The sequence below is a fragment of the Xenopus tropicalis genome, chromosome 4 (genome assembly GCF_000004195.4).
Source record: "Xenopus tropicalis strain Nigerian chromosome 4, UCB_Xtro_10.0, whole genome shotgun sequence".
Lineage (NCBI taxonomy): Eukaryota > Metazoa > Chordata > Amphibia > Anura > Pipidae > Xenopus > Xenopus tropicalis.
Genome location: NC_030680.2, coordinates 20,672,266 through 20,695,436, shown reverse-complemented (window position 1 = coordinate 20,695,436; position 23,171 = coordinate 20,672,266). Strand labels below are relative to the sequence as shown.

Genomic DNA, 23,171 nt, shown 5'->3' with positions numbered 1-23,171 from the left:
AAAAATTAAGATTAATTGAAAAGTTGGTAAGAATAAGACATTCTAGAACATACTAAAAGTTAACCTAAAGGAGACCAATGCCTTTAAATTAACTTGTAGTATGATGTAGAAAGTGATATTCAAATTGCAATCTGATCTCAATTTTAATTTTTTGGAGCAGCTATCTAGTTGCTAGGGTCCTGCTCCCCAGCAACCATGCCGTGATTTCAGTGCTTAACTGAAAGATAAAGAGAAATAAGCATAAACAGTAAGATAAGTAATAATAAGGGGCAACAATAACAAAACTGTAGCCATAAAGTAGTCACAAAGTGACAGGTTTTTGGTTGCTGGGGGTCAGCGACCCCCATCTGAAAGCTGGAGAATGGAAGAAGATTTAATACAAAGATAGATATTAAAAAAAGAAGACTAATTGAAGAGTTGGTAAGAATTGCACATTCTATAAGACTAAGGGGCACAAAAAATTGTATTTTTTCTAATTATAGAACTTTTCATTATGCGATGATAATTTCGTTAAAAGTCCACAACTTTTTCGTGGCTTTCGTTAACTTCCATGAAAAAGACATATTTTTCACAGCGACTACGAACATTTCGAAATTCATTCAAGCTTTGGTATCGTGACTATCTTTTGGCCAGGTTGGAGCTGCAGAGTGACTATCTTTTGGCCAGGTTGGAGCTGCAGAGTGACTATCTTTTAGCCAGGTTGGAGCTGCAGAGTGAATATCTTTTAGCCAGGTTGGAGCTGCAGAGTCCTATGGGAGGCTTCCAAAATCATGCATTGAAGGGTTCAAAGCCAGAAAGGTTTTCGCGCTGTTTACAAACGTTCGGATACAAAAATCTCGCAACTTTCGGATCGCAACCACAATATTTGATGATAATTGACGCATCAGAAATTATCATGGTTACTATGAAATTTTTACAATCTTGCTTTTAACAATCCGAAATTCATGCTTTAATGAATGGGCCCCAAACAGTTAACCGCCTCGTTCTTCCACCAATGTGCTGCCCGCAACATTTGAAAATCAAATCTATTTATCCCGCTGCCTATGAATATAGAATTGCAGAGGCCTACGGCTACCCCCTGAATGTCACAGTGATGCACAGCGACCCCTTAGAGCTCTTGTACTTTTTTTTCCTTGCAATAATAAATTACTTCTACTATCTAAAAATTGCCCATATATTATACCCTATGGGAAGCATGTAAAAACAGCGGGTGATTTTCATGGGAAAATGCCCATGAATTGTCACTGCCTACCTGCATTTTAGCCAGTGTGTCACACTATTTATACACCATTTTATACCTGTATGCCAAGCTGTGTTGGCTATAAGTGGGCAGAAATTGGGGCTGCACTAATGGCACTGTAGAGACGTTAAAGTGTTACTAGGTGTGGATTCTAATGAAGAGCCGGCAAAGCAGAATGGATAAATCCTACCAGCAGACGACAAGCACAGACACCAAAACACACAGTAATGAAACTGAATAATTGGGTTGCTGCTGTAGGTGGGAGTGAGAGGTGAGGAAATACAAATGCTGGTTGCTAGCCCTATTAATGAGAGGAAGCTCTGTGTTTGAGCTATAAATTGAGATCTGGGGGTGGTATATGCAGCAGTATAGTGCTGAGGATCCCATCTCCGTCATAGCTGATGCTTGCCTGCCAACTTAGAAAACATTCCCATTACCTCTTTTTATTTATTTTGCACCATCTCTCAAACCCTTATTGCTGCTTTCTGCACCATCTCCGCAGCCACTGTTTTATAACTAAAAGGGAAAATATCCTCCACTTGACTTGTGGGGTCCTCTACTTTTCATTTGCTTTGTACTGTCTCTGCTTGTTTAAATGAGAAGAAAAGTTATAATTAACAGGGGATGCTTAATTTTATGCACACCCCAGTGATTAAAATCGCTCACCTGAGACCCCAGACTGGTGCTCCTGTTCACTGAAAACTGGACTGGCCCGGGGTAGTTCTGTAGGAGCACCACCTGCTTCTTTGTTCTTCTCTGTGGTTGAGTCCTGCACTGAACCATTTTTTTAGACCCATGGGCCCACAACCCACACTCTTAATTGCTTTGACCCGCAACCTGACCTGAAACTGCCTTATCCGCAACCTGATCTGTCACCTGCTGACCACCAGAAGTGACATAATCAGAAGTGGGCGTTTAAATTTTTTTTTTAAAGGGGTAAAATATAGATAATATACCGGTAGGTAATATAATATAAGAAATATGGATAAGATCGTGGGCCCCCAACATTTTATACACGTGAGTCACATTTAAATGGAAAAATTGTTGGGGAGCAACACAGGCATGAAAAAAATTTCTGGGGGTGCCCCATACGAGCTATAATTGGCTATTTGGTAGTCTCTATGTGAAATGGCAGCCTACATGGGACTCTGTTTGGCATTACAATGGATTTTTATGCAAACAAAACTTGCCACCAAGTCAGGAATTCAAAAATAACTACCTGGTTTGAGGAACATCCAAGAGGTTGGTGAGCAACATGTTGCTCCCGAGCCACTGGTTGTGGATCACTGGAAAAGATCCACAACCTGCCAACCCATATCTGTAAACCTTACCGCAACAGGGTACCTGCTTCTTTGTGGGTAACCCACAGGTACCCAACCCGCTGCAGGACTCTACTCCAAGGCCCCTGGGTGGGTGGACATGCGCGGTAGAGTGAAAACTGAATTTTTGCTTCTAAGATCTCCTTTTTACTGTACTGTGACTGAGCACCTAGACTGGAACATGAAGAAGTTGGCAATGCGGCCCTCTTAGCCTAGTACCCCGAGCTGTTGAACAAGAGCACCAGACTGGGGTCTCAAGTAAGCAATTATAATCACTGGGGGTGCCTAACATTTTGGTGATGATACCATTCCTTCTGCCTTAAGAAAAATCCTGCAGTAGAAACCATCACCACTAAGTGTGACCATATTTGCTGTGATGCTTCAGTAAGAGAAGGCTGAGTTACCTTTGTAATAGACAATAGATCAATTTATGGAGTTATATAGTTGATGATAGATAGATAGATAGATAGATAGCAATCAGATATAGGTGAGTGGGTGGATGAACAGATATATAGGATCAAATGCTATGAGTTAAGTCTCTTATTAAATGAAAGATGGTAGGAGCCATTTATGACTTCTGAAGCAGTGTGCGAAGTGCAAAAAAACAGGGACAATGTACCAATTTTTGCACTTTGCACACTGTATTTGAACCCCCACTGGTCTCTATGCTCCTTTTCAGATCCCACCAGGAGATCCTCTGGTACAGGTATGGGATCCCTTATCCAGAAACCCGTTATCCAGAAAGTTACAAATTACGGAAAGGCCATCTCCCATCTCTCCATTATAAGAATTATAACTCTAACTTTTTCTCTGTAATAATAAAACAGTACCTTGTACTGTACTTGATCCCAACTAAGATATAATTAATCCTTATTGGAGGTAAAACAGTCCTATTGTGTTTACTTAATGGTTAAATGATTCCCTTTTCTCTTTAATAATAAAACAGTACCTGTACTTGATCCCAACTAAGATATAATTACCCCTTATTGGGGGCAGAACAGCCCTATTGGGTTTATTTAATGGTTAAATGATTCCCTTTTCTCTGTAATAATAAAACAGTACCTGTACTTGATCCCAACTAAGATATAATTACCCCTTATTGGGGGCAGAACAGTCCTATTGGGTTTATTTAATGGTTAAATGATTCCCTTTTCTCTGTAATAATAAAACAGTACCTGTACTTGATCCCAACTAAGATATACCAGTAATTACCCCTTATTGGGGGCAGAACAGCCCTATTGGGTTTATTTAATGGTTAAATGATTCCCTTTTCTCTGTAATAATAAAACAGTACCTGTACTTGATCCCAACTAAGATATAATTACCCCTTATTGGGGGCAGAACAGCCCTATTGGGTTTATTTAATGGTTAAATGATTCCCTTTTCTCTGTAATAATAAAACAGTACCTGTACTTGATCCCAACTAAGATATAATTACCCCTTATTGGGGGCAGAACAGTCCTATTGGGTTTATTTAATGGTTAAATGATTCCCTTTTCTCTGTAATAATAAAACAGTACTGTACTTGATCCCAACTAAGATATAATTACCCCTTATTGGGGGCAGAACAGCCCTATTGGGTTTATTTAATGGTTAAATTATTCCCTTTTCTCTGTAATAATAAAACAGTACCTGTACTTGATCCCAACTAAGATATAATTACCCCTTATTGGGGGCAGAACAGCCATATTGGGTTAATTTAATGGTTAAATGATTCCCTTTTCCCTGTAATAATAAAATAGTACCTGTACTTGATTCCAACCAATGAATCCTTATTAGTGCCAAAACAATTTTATTGGGTTTATTTTTTGTTTAAATTATGTTTTATTGGGCTTAAAGTATGGTGGTCTAAATTACAGACAGATCCCTTATCTGGAAAACCCTAGGTCCCGAGCATTCTAGATAATAGGTCCCATACCTGTACCATCTCCAATGTCCATTTCTGCCATAGCGCCTTTATCTCTTTTCTTCTAACCTTATATATTTATAATTGCTTCTGTATTTTATTTCCAAAGTCCATACATGTCACAAGGCTCAGCCGTAATTATCATCGTTGTTGGCTTCTTCTCGTTGCCTTAAAATAAAAATATGCATATATTCCCCGTCACCACAGATCCTCAAATTAAAGAGAGAGATGACTCACTGTCTACTGTTAAATCCTAATAGAAAATGTATAATTGAATTTCGCCTGTTAACTTTTCTTTGGTAGTTTAATTCATTCGCTTCTGGCTTTTTTTTTTTTCTTCTCTACTGATGATTTTTAACCTTTTCTAGTTAAGTTGTTTGTCCAGAACTGATGTCCTTAACAGGCGTCAGGAATGGTTCTCTTGCATTATTACTATATATATATATATATATATATATATACAATGACTGATAATAATACAATGCATGATATTAACCGTTTTTTTTTCCTGATCAGTCCATTTCTGGATAAGCTAATTATAAAGCAATTTTATAAAATTATTGCTTTTATTCCAATTTCTAATTAAAGCTGCCTTGGCAGATATCTGCTGCTGTTATCCCTGGTATAGGGAAGCAATATGAGAAAATATAACTCATTTATCTCTAGGATTCATTTTCTAATAAAATAACAAGAATCTATTACTGGGCACAGGGCATTCCCTCACTACATATTAACAGCAAATGATTGGAAGCTGCCATACTGTAAACTTTCTACAACATACTAAAAGTTAATTTAAGGGTAAACAACCCCTTTAACATTTTCCATAGAACTGAATATGTCTATTGTACAGGTATAGGACCCATTATCCAGAATGCTCAGGACCAAGGGTATTCCGGATAAGGGATCTTTCAATAATTTTGATCTCCATACCTTAAGTCTACTAAAAAATCAATAAAACATTAATTTAATAAACCCAATAGGATTATTTTGCATCCAATAAGGGGTAATTATATCTTAGTTGGGATCACGTACAGGTACTGTTTTATTATTACAGAGAAAAGGGAATCATTTAACCATGAAATAAACCCAATAGGGCTGTTCTGCCCCCAATAAGGGGTAATTATATCTTAGTTGGGATCAAGTACAGGTACTGTTTTATTATTACAGAGAAAAGGGAATCATTTAACCATTAAATAAACCCAATAGGGCTGTTCTGCCCCCAATAAGGGGTAATTATATCTTAGTTGGGATCAAGTACAGGTACTGTTTTATTATTACAGAGAAAAGGGAATCATTTAACCATTAAATAAACCCAATAGGGCTGTTCTGCCCCCAATAAGGGGTAATTATATCTTAGTTGGGATCAAGTACAGGTACTGTTTTATTATTACAGAGAAAAGGGAATCATTTAACCATTAAATAAACCCAATAGGACTGTTCTGCCCCAATAAGGGGTAATTATATCTTAGTTGGGATCAAGTACAGGTACTGTTTTATTATTACAGAGAGAAAGGAATTAGGTTTTAAAATTCTATATTATTTGATTGAAATGGAGTCAGGCTTTCCGTTTTTCGGAGCTTTCTGGAAATTAGGTTTCCGGATAAGGGATACCATGCCTGTTCTTATTCTCTTGGACTCATGGCAAACAAGATATTTGAACCATGTAGGATAAAAAAAGAGACAGATCTTTTAATTGTCATCGTGATGGCCACTTTGATGAACGCCCAGCATGCATTATACCTTAGGACAAAACATTATAAACAAAATAAAAATTGTGTTTTATATTCAATTTAAGGGCCTAAGATATGTAATCATCTAGACTAATTAGCTCTGGAACAGTAGGATACACTCATTTGTTTTTGCTTCCAGGAGAATCATGCTGACTTCGCTGAGGCACGCGTGTAGAAGTTACAGCAGGTTTCGGAGAGGAGCATCTCCATCGCTTCTTCAGGCCAAGGAGGTCCAGCTCAAAGCAGAGCCTCCAGGGGAAGCCGATCACACAGTGTTGCATGTTCCTGTAATGGTGAATGAAGTTATTGAGTGTTTGGCCCCCCAAGAAGGACAAGTAAGTTCATACTTTGTGGTTTTGGGGGTGGAAGCAGGTTCACATCCTGGAAAGCAATAACGTTCTGTGGATAGAGAAGCTGTGATGGTTTATTTACAGCTGCCATTGGGATACCTTTGCTTACGGCCTTTACAGCTGCTGCTTAAGAATTACTGTGGTTCAGTATCAGATACAGACCTGCAGAATGGACGAGCCTGAAATAGAAAAAAAATGCCATTTCACGGCAGATTAGGGGAAAGGGGATGGATACCTTATATCCTTATACTAATTACATTTATGTAACGTAGTAAGTTAAGTGGAAAAAAGACACGTCCATTAAGTTTGACCTTTTATGTCTGTATATAACCTGCCTAACTGCTAGCTGATCCAGAGGAAGGCAAAAAAAACCCTTCTGAAGCAGAAGGGGAAAAATTTCTTTCTGACTCCAAATTGGCAACTGAACCAGTCGCTGGATCTACTTGTACTAAGAGCTATCTCCCATAACCCTGTATTCCCTCACTTGTACTGAGAGCTATCTCCCCTACCCCTGTATTCCCTCACTTGTACTGAGAGCTATCTCCCATACCCCTGTATTCCCTCACTTGTACTGAGAGCTATCTCCCATACCCCTTTATTCTCTCACTTGTACTGAGAGCTATTTCCCATACCCCTGTATTCCCTCACTTGTACTGAGAGCTATCTCCCATATCCCTGTATTCCCTCACTTGTACTGAGAGCTATCCCCCCTACCCCTGTATTCCCTCACTTGTACTGAGAGCTATCTCCCCTACCCCTGTATTCCCTCACTTGTACTGAGAGCTATCTCCCCTACCCCTGTATTCCCTCACTTGTACTGAGAGCTATCTCCCATAACCCTGTATTCCCTCACTTGTACTGAGAGCTATCTCCCCATAACCCTGTATTCCCTCACTTGTACTGAGAGCTATCTCCCATAACCCTGTATTCCCTCACTTGTACTGAGAGCTATCTCCCCTACCCCTGTATTCCCTCACTTGTACTGAGAGCTATCTCCCATAACCCTGTATTCCCTCACTTGTACTGAGAGCTATCTCCCCTACCCCTGTATTCCCTCACTTGTACTGAGAGCTATCTCCCATACCCCTGTATCCCCTCACTTGTACTGAGACCTATCTCCCATACCCCTGTATTCCCTCACTTGTACTGAGAGCTATCTCCCCTACCCCTGTATTCCCTCACTTGTACTGAGAGCTATCTCCCATATCCCTGTATTCCCTCACTTGTACTGAGAGCTATCCCCCCTACCCCTGTATTCCCTCACTTGTACTGAGAGCTATCTCCCCTACCCCTGTATTCCCTCACTTGTACTGAGAGCTATCTCCCATAACCCTGTATTCCCTCACTTGTACTGAGAGCTATCTCCCATACCCCTGTATTCCCTCACTTGTACTGAGAGCTATCTCCCATACCCCTGTATTCCCTCACTTGTACTGAGAGCTATGCCCCATACCCCTGTATTCCCTCACTTGTACTGAGAGCTATCTCTCCTACCCCTGTATTCCCTCACTTGTACTGAGAGCTATCTCCCTTACCCTTGTATTCCCTCACTTGTACTAAGAGCTATCTCCCATAACCCTGTATTCCCTCACTTGTACTGAGAGCTATCTCCCCTACCCCTGTATTCCCTCACTTGTACTGAGAGCTATCTCCCTTACCCCTGTATTCCCTCACTTGTACTAAGAGCTATCTCCAATAACCTTGTATTCCCTCACTTGTACTGAGAGCTATCTCCCATAACTCTGTATTCCCTCACTTGTACTGAGAGCTATCTCCCATAACCCCTGTATTCCCTCACTTGTACTGAGTGCTATCCCCCCATAACCCTGTATTCCCTCACTTGTACTGAGAGCTATCTCCCATAACCCTGTATTCCCTCACTTGTACTGAGAGCTATCTCCCATAACCCTGTATTCCCTCACTTGCTAAGAATCCATCCAGCCCCTTCTTGAATCTATCTAATGTATCAGCCAATAGGACTGATTCAGGGAGAGAATTCCACAACTTCACAGCTCTCACTGTAACAAAACCTTTCTGAATATTTAGAATATAGCCAGAACACTGCTTCCTCTCTAAGTCGTTCGCACTTAGTAACCAATCAGTGACTTGAGGGGGGCCATATGGGACATGACGGTTCAGTTAGTTTGCTTTGGAATCTGACCTGCATGCTCACAAACTAACTGAACAGTTATGTCCCATGTGCCCCCCCTAAAGTCATTGACTAACTAAGAGGTTAGTGAGCTGAAAGCAGGAAGTAGTGCCCTGGCTATTATGTTATATATCTGCCCACTCCAGCCTTTATAGATTACTTTTTGGCCTAACGATTTTACCCAGTTTCATTTTTACACTGTTCCTTTGAAGAGTATTTTTTGTGTCAGTATCACTTTAAAGCTTGAAAGGGAAGGAAAGTAAGACATGAGGTGAGGACTTGGAGTTCAGCAGCAGCTGGAAGGGTGCAATTGGCTATCTCTGCTATATGCACTGAAAATACGGACTGATGGCCAAGGGCCCCTGTGATGTTGGCGGCTCAGGGCAACCCCCTCCGCCTTACCCTAAAATAATCTGTGCAGCTACAGTTGTGCATATCCCCCCCGTCTCCCACTGCACACAACAAGGCAGAGTGCTCTGTAGCGTGAGAGTGTGAAGCCCGGCTCAACAGAGCCTTTTGTGTCTGTTTTTATCTGCTGTCAAGTTGCGCAGCTTCGTCTTGGCTGACAGCCGGAGCTAGAAGTCTGCTCACCTCTCTGTGTCTGGTGCAGCATGTACGTCAGACCTGACTGGAGAGATGGGACAGACTTTTAAGTTCAGCAATGAGTGGGCTGCCAGCTCAGTAGTAAATTAGCATACCCTTCCTGGGGTGGCTTTCCTCAGTATATAAATTGACATTTTATATATATATATATATATATATATATATATATTTATTTATTTTATTATTATTTTTGAGCAGTGTGTGGGCGTGCATGTATTTCTGGAGATGCCTGGAGTTGGTTCCCCAGCTTTGCTATGGATCTTTATTTGGAAGCACACGTCGTGCTAGACTAACAATAAACACGCAAACTGAATACAGTCTTGCCGAAAGGACACACTAGTATTTTTCTTTTCTTTTTTTAAAGTTTTCTTAAATGCCTTTTTTGATGGAAAATGATTTTAAAAGACATGGTACCATAGGGTTCTTATTAGGGTTGTCACCTGGCCGGTAAAAATGATGCTTGATCCCAATGTTATTAATAGGGAAAAAAGATACAAATATAGAAAGGCAACCCTAGAAAAGGTGGCAACCCTAGATCTTATTAATGTAGCTTTGTATAGTAGTGCAACCCCCTGTTAATAAAAAGGATTCATTTTGGATATGTCTGTTGGAAATACATGTTTAGGGTCTCTTTTCCAAAATGCTCGGGACCCGCGATTTTCCAGATAGTAAACTGGATAACCAGATTTATCATAATGTGAGTTTAGAGCTTAATACATAAAAACTCACCCATACTTATCCATTCCTATGCGATTTTTAGAAATGTATTTATCAATGGGTGAAATTTACAACTCACCAATTGACAAATACGCTTCTAAAAAATAAATACAACATGGGTGAGGTTTTTACTGATAAAGCTCTAAACTCACATTTTGATAAAATTGCCCCTACGTCTTTGTAGGGGGCAAGTGTAAGGTCAAGTTCTATTATTATAGTGAAAAAAAAAATAATTTTTTACAAATTAGAATTATTTGCTGTAAATCAAAGCTATAACGTGTTTGCGGATAATGGATCTTATACCTGTTTAAGAGCTGAATATGCTTGCTATTTTTTAAAAATGAGTTTGCTTAATTTTCCGCTCTTTCCCCAGTAACAGCTCAGTAAACCATATTTGGGGTTCCTAAATTGTGCAGCTAAGTTCACCCACCTTTCAGTGGGGCCCAGAGCAGTGGCGGAGGGCAGTCTTAGGAGCTTGAGAGTCTGGGTGGGGGGAAGTAAATGATGTTGGAGGGCAGAGCTGATGGCATTTAGGCGAAGGGCCATGACGTAGCAGTCCATGATTGGCTGATTGAGACGTCAATAATTGTAGAGTTCTGTCCATTTAAACTGGACAGTTATAATTAGACATGTGGCAAGCGTAGGCAGTCTAAAGACCCCTCAAGGTGAGATTTTAGGAGGAGGCTCGCTGGCTCTCCTACATGCACCTAGAAATTAAACCTAGTTTCACCTATTGGGTGAAGTTTGGTGTAAAAACTTTTTGCCATCCTGCATATTCTTGGACCTATAGCATAACCTGATTAATTCATGTTTTTTCTGTATATTCATGGCCTTGTTATGAGCTAAGGATGATATAATGCAAATATAAGCTCTCAAATGGGGAATTTTATTGGAAAGAGTCTTAGATCCCTCTTCTGAACTTTGACGCTTTAGTTAGTACATTTCACAGTAGCTTCGACCCATACTGGGCAAATAACTGTCCAACCTTACATTGATTATCAGAGCAATTGTTTGTTTCCTAATAAGTCCGTACAATTGTGCCAATTTGCTTTATTTTGATATCACCATTGGGTAGCGCTACTGCTGACTTACTTAGATTTATGAGATCCTTTAGACAAACAGTGATAGAAATGGCATTTGCCATGTAGAGATGCTTTTTTTGGTTGGGGATACTTGAGCCTCCAATATCACAGGGTCGCTTGATATTTTGATGAACTACATCAGGTGTGACCAACCAGCAAACCTCTGTAAGTTATTGAAACCCTTACCATCAACATTCTTTTTGGTAAACATTTGCTCACTTAACATAGAACATTCTCCTTACCGGTACCACCATGAAACATAGAGATTAGTTAAGAGCCAACAGTTTCATTTTTAAACTACCATCATCCATTCCTACACTACGGAAGCTCAGAGGGAACTGAGGGGAGCTAAATCTGTAAATCTGTAGCAAGCCAAATAAGCTCTCTGTTGTTGGATATTTAATAGGAGCTTAATAGAACAGGAGGGCAGAAGAAGAGCAAGAGGAGAAGGGAATAGGAAATCAGGAAATGTGTTTAGTTCTCCTGTAATATGGTTTAATTAGATATAAACTCCATTCTGACAGGAATAAATTATGAGTCTGCTATTATAAACTGCAGTGATTAATTTAATTCTGATAGTTTTAATAATACTCCGTATCAGTCACAGATCTGTGATGATTATTGAATTAGACGCTATTACTGCTCTGTTACCTAATTATTTATATGTAATTTCCATTTGAAATGGAAGGGAGCTGGGCAAGTCATTTTGCACAGGCTGTGTTGAAACAAAAATGATTGGGCTTGGCACGCTGCTTTAACAAATGTGATAAAGGGCCACTTGCCTTGTGTCCACCAGGGTAAAAGTAGCGCCATTAGCCCTTTCATCTGCATTATCTTTTGAATGGAATGCTCCCAGGAGTGGAAGATGTGTCATGTTTAAGAGTAACGCCACCCAAACACAGCTTTTTGAAAAGTAAACACAATTTCAAGCAACTTTGCAATATATATCAGTTAGTTTAATGCAATAATATGGTTTGGAACCGTTCCCTAAGCCCCGCCCCCTATTCTGCTGATCTGGCTGACTACTTTGCGACTCGAATTAAAACCAAAAAGACAACTTCTGCCCTCAATGTGGGCAATCCAATACAAACTCCTTTCATGTGATCTGGTTCTGCCCACCAATAGTCAACTTCTGGCATAACATCATCAATATCCTGGTAAACGACCTAGAGTTCCCCCACATATGGTCACCTAAAACCTGCCTCTTGGGCATCTTGGGCAACATTATTCCCACTAACTATGCCAATAACTGGATGGGTGCAGCCCTACCTAGTGTCTCTTCATGGCAACAATTGGTCAACAAAGCAACACCCCTTATTAAGCTTACATTGGAAACCAGGGGTACCCAGACAACATATGAACGTATCTGGACATTCTGACTACATTTTTATTTAATAGCAGGTCGACAAAAAGTCAGCCTGCCCCTTATCGTAACTTGCCCTCTACTATACTGAAATCAACCGACTCACTGCAGTCTCATTACTTACATACCAAAGCCTGTCCTTCTATGATATCACAGGGGGGAGTAAGAAATAAAAAGCCACAGCCATCAGAAGGTAACAAAGGTTTAGTCCTGGACACAGATATCCACAATTAAATGCATTTAATGCAGTCAATGTATTCTGAATTCTAGAACTGTACACAAAACCTAAAGTCAAGTTTTTAAGGAAAAAGTGAAAATGTCCAATTAAATTCAGTAATTGGACTTGTTAAAGAGACTGTGGGTGACTTTTTTAAGCCATTACTGTTAAAGAGAATAATTTTGAACAGAATAACACAAGAATGCTTGCCATTTTTTTTAATTAATTTGCCCTGTTTCCTAAAAAATAAGTTTCAGAGGTGACCAGGTGCCTTTGTTGGAAACATATTATTACTTTTTGAAAAGAAAGATGTTTTAGTTGCTCCTGGACTCTTAGCTGACTGTGGAGCTAATTTCCTAGGCAGTCAATAATCTTGACAGAAATGAATCAAAAATCGCAAGTAGGGGCCATGTAGATGCTGAGAAAATCCTGTAATAAAGGCCACTGAAATAATCCACCTTTGAAGAGTAGCAGGTTTTTATTTCTTAAGATTCATTAGATTATATTTAGTGGGAAGTAAGGGACTGAAAGTAACAAGGCAGAAATCGTTCTGAGAGAGAATTAATTTGCAGAAAGTGATGTTGACAGCCTGGTTGGCATTTGCATTAATAATATATATTTTTTTGGATGGGGGAGAAGAAAAGTGAAATTTTCATCGAGATAAAAATTATCTAAACAATATGAACTTTGTAAGACTGGGAACCTTTGTAAGTGCCTTTTCTTTCCAGTTCTACTGCCCGTTTTCAGCATTCCATACTGATGTCTCTTTGCAGTTCTTGGCTTTTGAGACCACAGGAAAGCCTGACCAAAACCCACATTTGGTGAAAGAAGCAGAAACCCATTCAAAGATAATATTAGATCTGTCTCTGCAGTGCCCATAAAAACTATTCATACCTTTGAAAGTTTTCTTGGTATATTGTTCTCGAAAATTGTCAATTGACTTTTTGATGTCAATATTGAGTGTCATCAGAGTTTTGGTAGATTATAGCACAGACACACTTGTATCTGGAAGATGCAAACTGGTGAGTCCATATCTTGGCATAAACTTGCATGCAGACAAAAGATCACACTAAACAAAAGATCACTCTAAACTGCTTTGTGTAAAGGCGATTGAAAGGCCAGGGAATGGACAGAACAACATTTCAATCACTGAATATCTCGAGTACGGTTAAATCAGTCATCTAGGAATTGGAAGAGTATGGCATGGCTGTAAATCTGCCAAGAACAGACCACCAAAAAGACGGAGACTAATAAGGGAGACCTCCATGAAACCTGTGGAAAATCTGAAGGAGTTACATAGCTCTGTGGCTGAGATTGGAGAGAATTTGCATACAACTACCACTCACAGCTTTATGGAAGAGCGGACACCTACAGTTTGCCAGTGTCAGGAGCACTTTGTTGCAGAGCACTCCGCTTTGGAGTCAAGATGGCGGCACCCATGGGCGTGTAATGCTGTCATTGCACTGCGCCGTGACCCTTCTTCCAAGTTGGGCCCTACCTAAAGTTTTTTCCTATTCTAGAAATCATCAACCCTTTGGCTGTCCTACTCCAACTTCCTCCTAAGAGGCACATCCCCAATGTGTTTCATATATCTCTTATTAAACCTGCAATTTCTAACCATTTTTCCTCTGGACAATGTAGGAGGTTGAAAAAATTCTGGATTCAAAATTCTCTAGTGGCTTTGTACAGTATTTCATCCAGCCAGTGGAAAGAATTTGTACCAGAAGAATGTTCCTGGGTGAAGCATTCTTATGTTCACGCTCCCCATTTGATACAACAATTTTACAGATATTTTCCACTGCCACCTGGTTCTGGTGGTCCTGGGGTACTGTTACTAGTGCTCCGTTGTGAAGCGTTCCTCATTAGAGTCAAGATGGCGGCACCCATGGCCATGTAGGGACATCATTGTGATGCAATGGTATGACTTTATCATGCTGCATTTTGGTGCGTAAATTTAAATAAAAGGACGCCTGGGACTTGGGTTCCTAGGTGCATTACAATTCCTAATTGACTGATTTCTGACTCCTAACCTTCCTGATTTGACTCCTGATGCTTCTTTTCAGCACGTTCTGGAAATCTTCTGAGGGTAGAATTAATACAGCGAAATAATGGAGGATTTTTGTATCAAATTTGTCTTTCAGCAAAACAATAAACCTAAGTATAAAGCTGAAACTAAACAAGAATGGCTTAAATCACCAATGTCCATGTCCAAGAATGCCCAGGTTAGAGTCCAGATCTCAGTCCATTTGTGGCTGGACTTGAAAAAGTCTGTTCCCAGACGATCTCCATGCAACCTGACTGAGCATGACCTGAATTTGGCAAAGAGGAATTAAAATTACAGTGTCCAGATGTGCAACTAAATGAAATCCACGGTGGTTCCATGTTCTATCATAGTAAAACATGAAAACCTTCTAGGAGTGAATTGTTTTTATAGGTGCTGTATAAAGGATGGAGTTTATCCCACCAGTCCAAAGTATATATATTTTCAACATATCTATATATGTATAACATATACCTTTCATCTATATTTCAACATATTTGTTATACATATTGTATATGTATATACAATTTTCATCAATAGGATATATTTTTAAGAAGGATATGAATTTTGAATTACAGTTATTGTATGAATACACATCAGATTATAAACATGCAGATTAAAGTAGGGCAAGATGTTCTTCATAAATAAAATCTGATATATAGGGCAACTCAAGGGCAACAGTCTGAAATTGAAGCTCAGGTCTAGAACATTTTGTTTAATTTGCTAAAATAATAATACATTTTGTTCTACACCAAAACAGTTTGATCTCCTAATGCAGAAATTCACCATAGAGTGTTCATTTAAAAGACACAGAACAAGTTCAAAATTAGAAAGAACATGCAAAAAGAAAAAATGAAAAAGAAAACATATTTTCAAGCAACTTTGCAATATACACCAGTTAAAAAAATATGCAGCCTTTTCATGATTTGTAATGTAATAATATGGTTTAGAACAGTTCCCTAAGCCCCGGCCCCTGTTCTCTTGCTGATCTGGCTGACTACTTTGTGACAACAGTAGTCGACTGTTCTCAGCCTGCCTTCAGTCTGCATCCTCCCAATCCCACAATCCCCTGTACACATGATGTCAATAAAGAAAGGAACATCACAGTGCAATGCATTGTGGGTTATGTAGTTCCTGCATGCTGTCTGTAAGCTGTGGAGAAGTTTTTACAATTTGTAACATCCGTGTTTTAGTCTCTTCTTTCCCACCAAGTTTTCAAATGATGTAGAAAGAGCTGGATTTCAGCATATAAAATGGTATTTATTCATACTTATTAAAGGAACAGATTACAGGGATGGATATATTAGGGGTTCCTGTGTTGTGTTGGGCTCTTTAACAAATGTTTGTTCGGAAGCTAGTGTTCCCGTTAATAATTAAGTTAAATCTCCTTTTGATGACCAGTGACAACCCTTTTGTCTTACTTAAGCAAAACAATGTAGCATCTGGATTCTCCATAATACTTTATTTTATTGTAATCTGAAATTGTCTTTGTTGATAAAAACCTGGCCTTCCTAAATCTGTATAGGTTTAGGTAAGTGACAGCAGCCCAGAGTATGTGCTGAGAATCAGCAGTAAAGAAGACTGGAAGCAACTGGGGGCATAATTGGAGGCGCAGATCTTCCCTACTAAAGGGGTGTGGTTGCCTTGGGCTGGTACAAAAGCCTAAAACATAACGTACAGCATTTCTAGCCTACTTCTTCAGTTAGGCTTTAGTTCTCCTTTAGGAAGAGACTGATGTATCTGACATCAGTAGTAGGAAAAATTTTGGAAGGGGTAATAAGGGATAGGGTACTTGAATACATTGCAGTTCACAATACTATTAGTTTGTGCCAGCATGGTTTTATGCGTAACAGATCTTGCCAGACTAATTTAGTCGCCTTTTATGAGGAGGTGAGTAGGAACCTCGATGCTGGAATGGCAGTTGATGTCATCTACTTGGACTTTGCTAAAGCGTTTGATACAGTACCTCACAGAAGGTTGAACTGGCTGAAGGATAGAGTACAAAGAGTGGTGGTAAATGGAACATTTTCTAATTGGACCAGTGTGGTTAGTAGAGTACCGCAGGGGTCAGTCCTTGGTCCTTTGCTTTTTAACTTGTTTATTAATGACCTGGAGGTGGGCATAGACAGTTCTGTTTCTATTTTTGCTGATGACACAAAATTGTGCAAAACTATAAGTTCCATGCAGGATGCTGCCGCTTTGCAGAGCGATTTGACAAAATTGGAAAACTGGGCAGCAAACTGGAAAATGAGGTTCAATGTTGATAAGTGCAAAGTTATGCACTTTGGTAGAAATAATATAAACGCGAACTATCTACTGAATGGTAGTGTGTTGGGGGCATCCTTAATGGAGAAGGATCTAGGGGTTTTTGTTGATAACAAATTGTCTAATTCCAGGCAGTGTCATTCTGTACCTACTAAAGCAACGCACCAGAGGTCACCCCTTTAGATTAGAGGAACGGAGCTTCCATTTGAAGCAGCGTAGGGGGTTTTTCATGGTGAGGGCAGTGAGGTTGGGGAATGCCCTTCCTAGTGATGGGGTAATGGCAGATTCTGTTAATGCCTATAAGAGGGGCCTGGATGAGTTCTTTAACAATCAGAATATCCAAGGCTATTGTGATACTAATATCTACAGTTAGTATTACTGGTTGTATATATAGTTTATGTATGTGAGTGTATAGATTGGTAGGTGTGGGTTAGGTGTGCTGGGTTTACTTGGATGGGTTGAACTTGATGGACACTGGTCTTTTTTCAACCCTATGTAACTATGTAACTGTAATGTTGACTGTCTATTTAATTGAATGTATTCTGTATTTTAGGTAAGTGTAAATATATTCGGTACTGTAACAGTATTCTAACAAGGCACATTGGTAGTACATCATCATGGGATCAATTCACAGAATGTAGAACCCCTAGTGGTTATCTTTGGCACCAATGCTGTAGTGAATATAATACAGTCATGGTACTGGGCTATTTTGGTCAAAAGGTGGCATTCCCCACAAGTGCAAAGGTTTTTCAGCGGTGCTACCTCTCAACACAGACCCATATCATATATTAAAATTAAACAGAAATGAGACAAAATCATTAAGCTGGTACTGCTTATTCAGCCATTTTTCCACAATGGACATAATGTTTCAGAGGGGTCAGCACCTCCTTTCGTCAAGCCCTGACCCAACAAAGTTGTCTTCTTCTAGAAAGGAGAATAAATATATTTCAAATGAAGCCAACTTTATCAAGCTATTTGGCTCAGGTATCTCACCATGTTCCAACATGTCCATCAATTAAAGTAATTGATAATCACACCTTTTTTTCATTGACGTCTATTCTGTGTTGTTGTGGACTGTGTAAGCTTATTGATGTCAGAAGAAGTCTCAGCTGTACTGTGCAAATTGTTATCCATGCAGATGGCTGGAGGTGGTGGGATTAAGCAAATCTTGTTGACTGGAAGCAAAAAGTGGCCTTGGATCCAATGTTGCATGGTGTCTTTTTACCACTCCAGCTACATACCTGCTATTGGAAGCAAACCATTATAGCCACCTTTTATTTCCCTTCATTTATATGTATCTTTTCATAACTTTTGAATTTGGCCAATAAAGTAATCCTGTTATTTACCTAATTATTGCTGCCCTTTAACGAATCCAAAGGAATCTCGTTGCAAACTGCACAAATGCCCACTAAACTTTACAGCTCTGTTATTTCTCCTGCCCAACTAAAAATAACGGCGAGCTTTTGCCGAGAAGGTCGTTGAACCTGCTTTCTGTTTGATCCTGCATCCTTGCTAGTTCTTGGGTATTTCTTCCCCTGTTAGAAAAGTTTTTCTGCGGAATGAGTCAGCTCACTGAGTCATAGGCAGCATGAAGCCTGCAGTGCTCCAGACTAACTAATTGGAAACAGTCTCAAATTTAATTAAAGCACAGTTGTCAGTTCCCTGGTCCTGACTGACATCCTACTGAAGTATTTTGTCTTTAGCAAGTTGTTTAATTGTTGTTTGGTATTTAATTTTTATGTTTAGATCATTGTCTGCAGCATTAATAATAATCCGTAAACATGACGTTTCTGATTGTTCTTATGTTTTCAGGAGCATTTAGAAATATAATGTCGTGCCGACGGTAGAAGCCTACGGGCGTCTCTTTATTCATATAAAATAGTTTGGTTTTGCCTAAGCAACGGAGGTGTACGATCATACTGAGACAACTGTTTGTCTCACTTCTTTAATTTGTCTAACTTTATAGAGGTCAGTTGGGTAGAACAGATGAGAAATAAATGCGTATTGCTGTATGTAGCTCTGCGAAGCTGAACTTGCAGTCAATTACTGTAGACAAGAATTCGAGAATCTTCTCCACCTTCTCCAAAGTCGCATTTGACAAACTAAGGAGGAACCTCTTGAAAGATTTTTTTGTTGTAATTAGTTGCTAGTGGCTTCCAACATTTAAGTTACAAAATATTAACCTTATTACAGGCTGTGTTGGAGTGCTGAATTATTCTGCACTATATGTATGTCATTTTTATCTAAGCTAGGTTCATACCTAATTCAATTTTCAAAGATCTCACAGTCTACAATTTTTTCTAGGCTATTTGTGGTTAGATTTTATACAGGTATGGGACCTGTTATCCAGAATGCTCGGGACCTGGGGTTTTTCGGATAAGGGATCTTTCTGTAATTTGGATCTCCATTACTTAAATTTGCTAAAAATCATTCAGATATTAAATAAACCCAATAGGCTTGTTTTGCCTACAATAAGGATTAATTATATCATAGCTAGGATCAAGTAGAAGGTTCTGTTTTATAATTACAGAGAAAAAGGATCTCCTTTTTAAAAATTAGAATTATTTGCTTATAATGGAGTCTATGGGAGATGGCCTTTCCGTAATTCAGAACTTTCTGGATAACGGGTTTTCAGATAAGGGATCACATACCTGTACTGCCTTACCAGGAAAAGGTTAGTGGCTCTTTGTAGTATGGCAAGAAAGAAAGTAAGGGGCCTATTTATTATGCTCTGTAAAACAAAATTCGGGGGGGAAAAAAATGTGTAAAAAGCTGTGTAAAATAAATGGTGAATTTTGCCATCGGAACACCAGATTTTATGGGTAAGTTGCGGCAGAAGAAAAAACACATAAAAAATTACGCCATTTTTTACGCGCTGGGCCCTGCCTATGTGTGCCGAATTTTGTCGCCGTTTTTTTTTTTGCCCAGCACAGGCCCCTAAATGTAGTAAGGCAAGATGAAGATAGTAGTATTGTGTGATAGTATGTTGCCTAACTTTGAAGGGATCCCTTGAGCTCTTCCTGCAGTGGAACTTTAGTAGATCCAACAGTTCTGTTGATGTAGCTGAAGGACAATATGTGATACCGTCTTACTTTATATTCAGTATCTGGACAACTTCTGTACATCTTATTCTGTAATCTGTATTCTGTTATTAGGAAGATGTTCTTCCACTTGCTGCTATAACAAGTCGTCTGTTGAGGTTTCCCACTGGTTGTTGGAGCATTGTTGGTGGGATTAGCTTCCATCCAGCCACAACAACTGTAGTGATGCTGAAGGATCAGTCCCGGTACTCAGTCGGCATTACAATTCATCCCACAGGTACTCCTTTGGGTTGAGGTTACAGCTTAGTGCTGACCAGTCAGGATTTTTCTGCTGCTGTTTTAGCCAAGAATATACTTTGTAGCATATGTTTGTGGCTTCTTTACCAGGCTAAAGCTACCAATTTAGCATCAACGATGATAACTACTCTCCATTGTGTCTATGAAAGAATTTTTTAATAATTTCCAAATAACCACTAAGCTTAACATCTTACACAGGCAGTATGCCACCTTATTCAACTTGAGCTGACGCTTCTCCATGTTTGGTCCTTGCAAAGCAGATAATAGATAACCAGTGAACAGATAATCTCCCTGTATAATGGACTCCTAATAACAAACCAGTCACAACAAAGGTTAAAGTACACTGGTAATCTAATTATCTACTTCACGAGGTCAAAACAGTATCTCCTATTTGCCTATTTGACCTATTTATCTCAAGAACTAACAAAAAACATAATTTTCTGTAATTAAAACAATATGAAAAAAGTATGCCTTATTAATTGAATTTAGGTTGATTAAGCATTATGCTGCCCTCTTAACTAGAGTGCAGGGCACAGTGAGTATACACAGTGTTACTGGAATATAATGATTGCCTAACTAGATTAGAACAGGGGAACAAATTTGATGGCATCAATCATTACTATTGATTTTAACTTTCTAAAACCCAGACTAAACTGCAGTATAGTAGCTCTGAAATCTCCATAATCCCTACCTACCACATCATTGTCTTACCCTCTTAAATCATCACCCTGCCCAGAAACATCATCAGCCCACCTCCTAATGTTACCTGCCCCACCACCATGGCATTACTGTCAGAATTCACAGGAGTCAGAAGGTGACAACACTTAAAGGAGAAGGAAAGGCAAAGTCACTTGGGGGTGCTTACCTTCTACCCTGCGCATGCGAGTGAATAGGAAGGAGGAAGCGCTCCATGTACCCCGGGCTGGTGCCCCTGTTGGGAGAGAACAGCACCAGCCCGGGGTACATGGAGCGCTTCCTCCTTCCTATTCACTCGCATGCGCAGTAGAGTGAATAGTGGAACTTTAACAGAGAAGTCGGCTTTTCACTCTACTGCGCATGCGTTTGTGGTTTAGTCCTTGGAAAATGAAGCCGGAAGAAGGAAGCGTTTGCAGGTACCCCGCGTTCTCTCCTAACAGGGGCACCAGCCCGGGGTACAAGGTAAGCGATTAAAGTCACTTGGGGATGCCTAACATTTTGCCACCCCCAAGTGACTTAGCCTTTCCTTCTCCTTTAATACCATCCACTGACTCTTGTGAAACAATGACCCTTAGTGGCTCCTTCTCAAGATAATGTAGATATTTTCTTTATTTGCTGATCAATACGTTGGGCATGTTTTAGATGTTGGAGCAAAAGAAAAGCTTATGGAGATCTTTTGGTGTCGTCTGAATCCACAACTGGTCTAAGTAATGGCCCTTTAGAAGGGAACTCTGGCTTCCAAACCAAAATATGTTAAAGAGCCCCACACAAAACAGAAACCCCTAATATACCTATCACTGTACCTTCAAAAAGTATGAAAAAATACAATTTTATATGCTGAAATCCAGCTGCAAAACAGTTCTTCTCTTTCTGCATCATTTGAAATCCTGGCAGGGGAGGAGGTACTAGAACATTGATGTTACAAATTGTAAAAATTTATTTCCCTCTTAACGGGGAAATCTAGCTCCATTTATTAAAGAGCCCCACACAACAAAGAAACCCCTAACATACCTATCCCTGTAATCTGTTTCTTCAAAAAGTATGAATGAATACCATTTGTAAATGCTGAAATCCAGCTGCAAAACAGCTCTTCAGAAAAGCTGCAAAAAATCCTGGCAGAGGAGAAGGGACTAAAACACTGAGGTTACAAATTGTAACAACTACTCCACAGCTTACAGACAGCATGTAGGAACTACATAACCCACAATGCATTGCACTGTGACGTTCCTTTCCTTATTGACATCACGTGTGCAGAGAATTGTGGGATTGGGAGGATGACGGCAATTGACTACTTATATATATATATATTTTTTTTAATCTCAAAGTAGTCAGTCAGATCAGCAGGGGAACAGGGGGCGGGGCTTAGGGAACTGTTCCAAATCATATTATTACATTAAAAATCATAAAAGGGCTGCATAAGTTGTTTTTGGGTGGAGTTCCCCTTTAAGGCTCTCATGAGTGTCTGTAACACATTAGAGGGTTCAGGAACAGCACTGTATTTGTATCAGCATAACTGGCATTTACTCAGCAGTTTCTTATCGACGGGTTGGATGCAAGCAAGCTTGATCTCCCATTGTTTGGGTCAAGTCCTTTTATTTGTTACGTGCGAGATTAAAAAGAAAATTACACTAAGCTACCAGCTGCACGCATGTGAATAAAAATGTTCATACAGCGTAAAGCAAACAAAGGTTACCGAACGACTCGGAAGATTGACAGTAATTGCGCAGCGAGTGCAAGATAAGTGTGGCAGAAGTAAATTACCATTCATTTACAAATTAGGTGATAGCAGTGCAATTGAGAAATATTTCAGATAAACACTCTTTGTTATGACTAATGAAATTGGGGCATAATTATACGGCATGAACGGGAATTGTCAATGGTACTTGACAAGCTGAAATGTCGCGTTCGAGAGACGGGAGCTTAGAAGGGAAAAGTATGGCAGCAGCGTAGTTCCATGTACCGATAGAAATGTAGCGCTGTAATTCTTGGGTTCAAACCTATAATTATATTTTCCTTTGTATTCATCTGCTGCATGTAATTAAGCCAATTGACCAATGTTGGATTCAACTATTTTTTTTTTTTTACTGATGAAAAGAAAAAATGACTCCAATGTTTATTTGTTTCATGCAGACCAATTACTTGTAATCCAAACAAA

The 23,171-nt window shown here is 39.5% G+C and overlaps 1 protein-coding gene across 1 annotated transcript in view; it reads left to right on the top strand.

The window, feature by feature from the left end:
* The window catches only part of mettl15 (methyltransferase like 15), a 114,226-nt gene that overhangs the window by 3,040 nt on the left and 88,015 nt on the right, over positions 1-23,171 (top strand). Inside the window, 1 exon segment of the mRNA NM_001126742.1 lies at positions 6,335-6,530. Within this exon segment, the coding sequence (NP_001120214.1) occupies positions 6,342-6,530 (189 nt within the window). The 5' untranslated portion in view covers positions 6,335-6,341.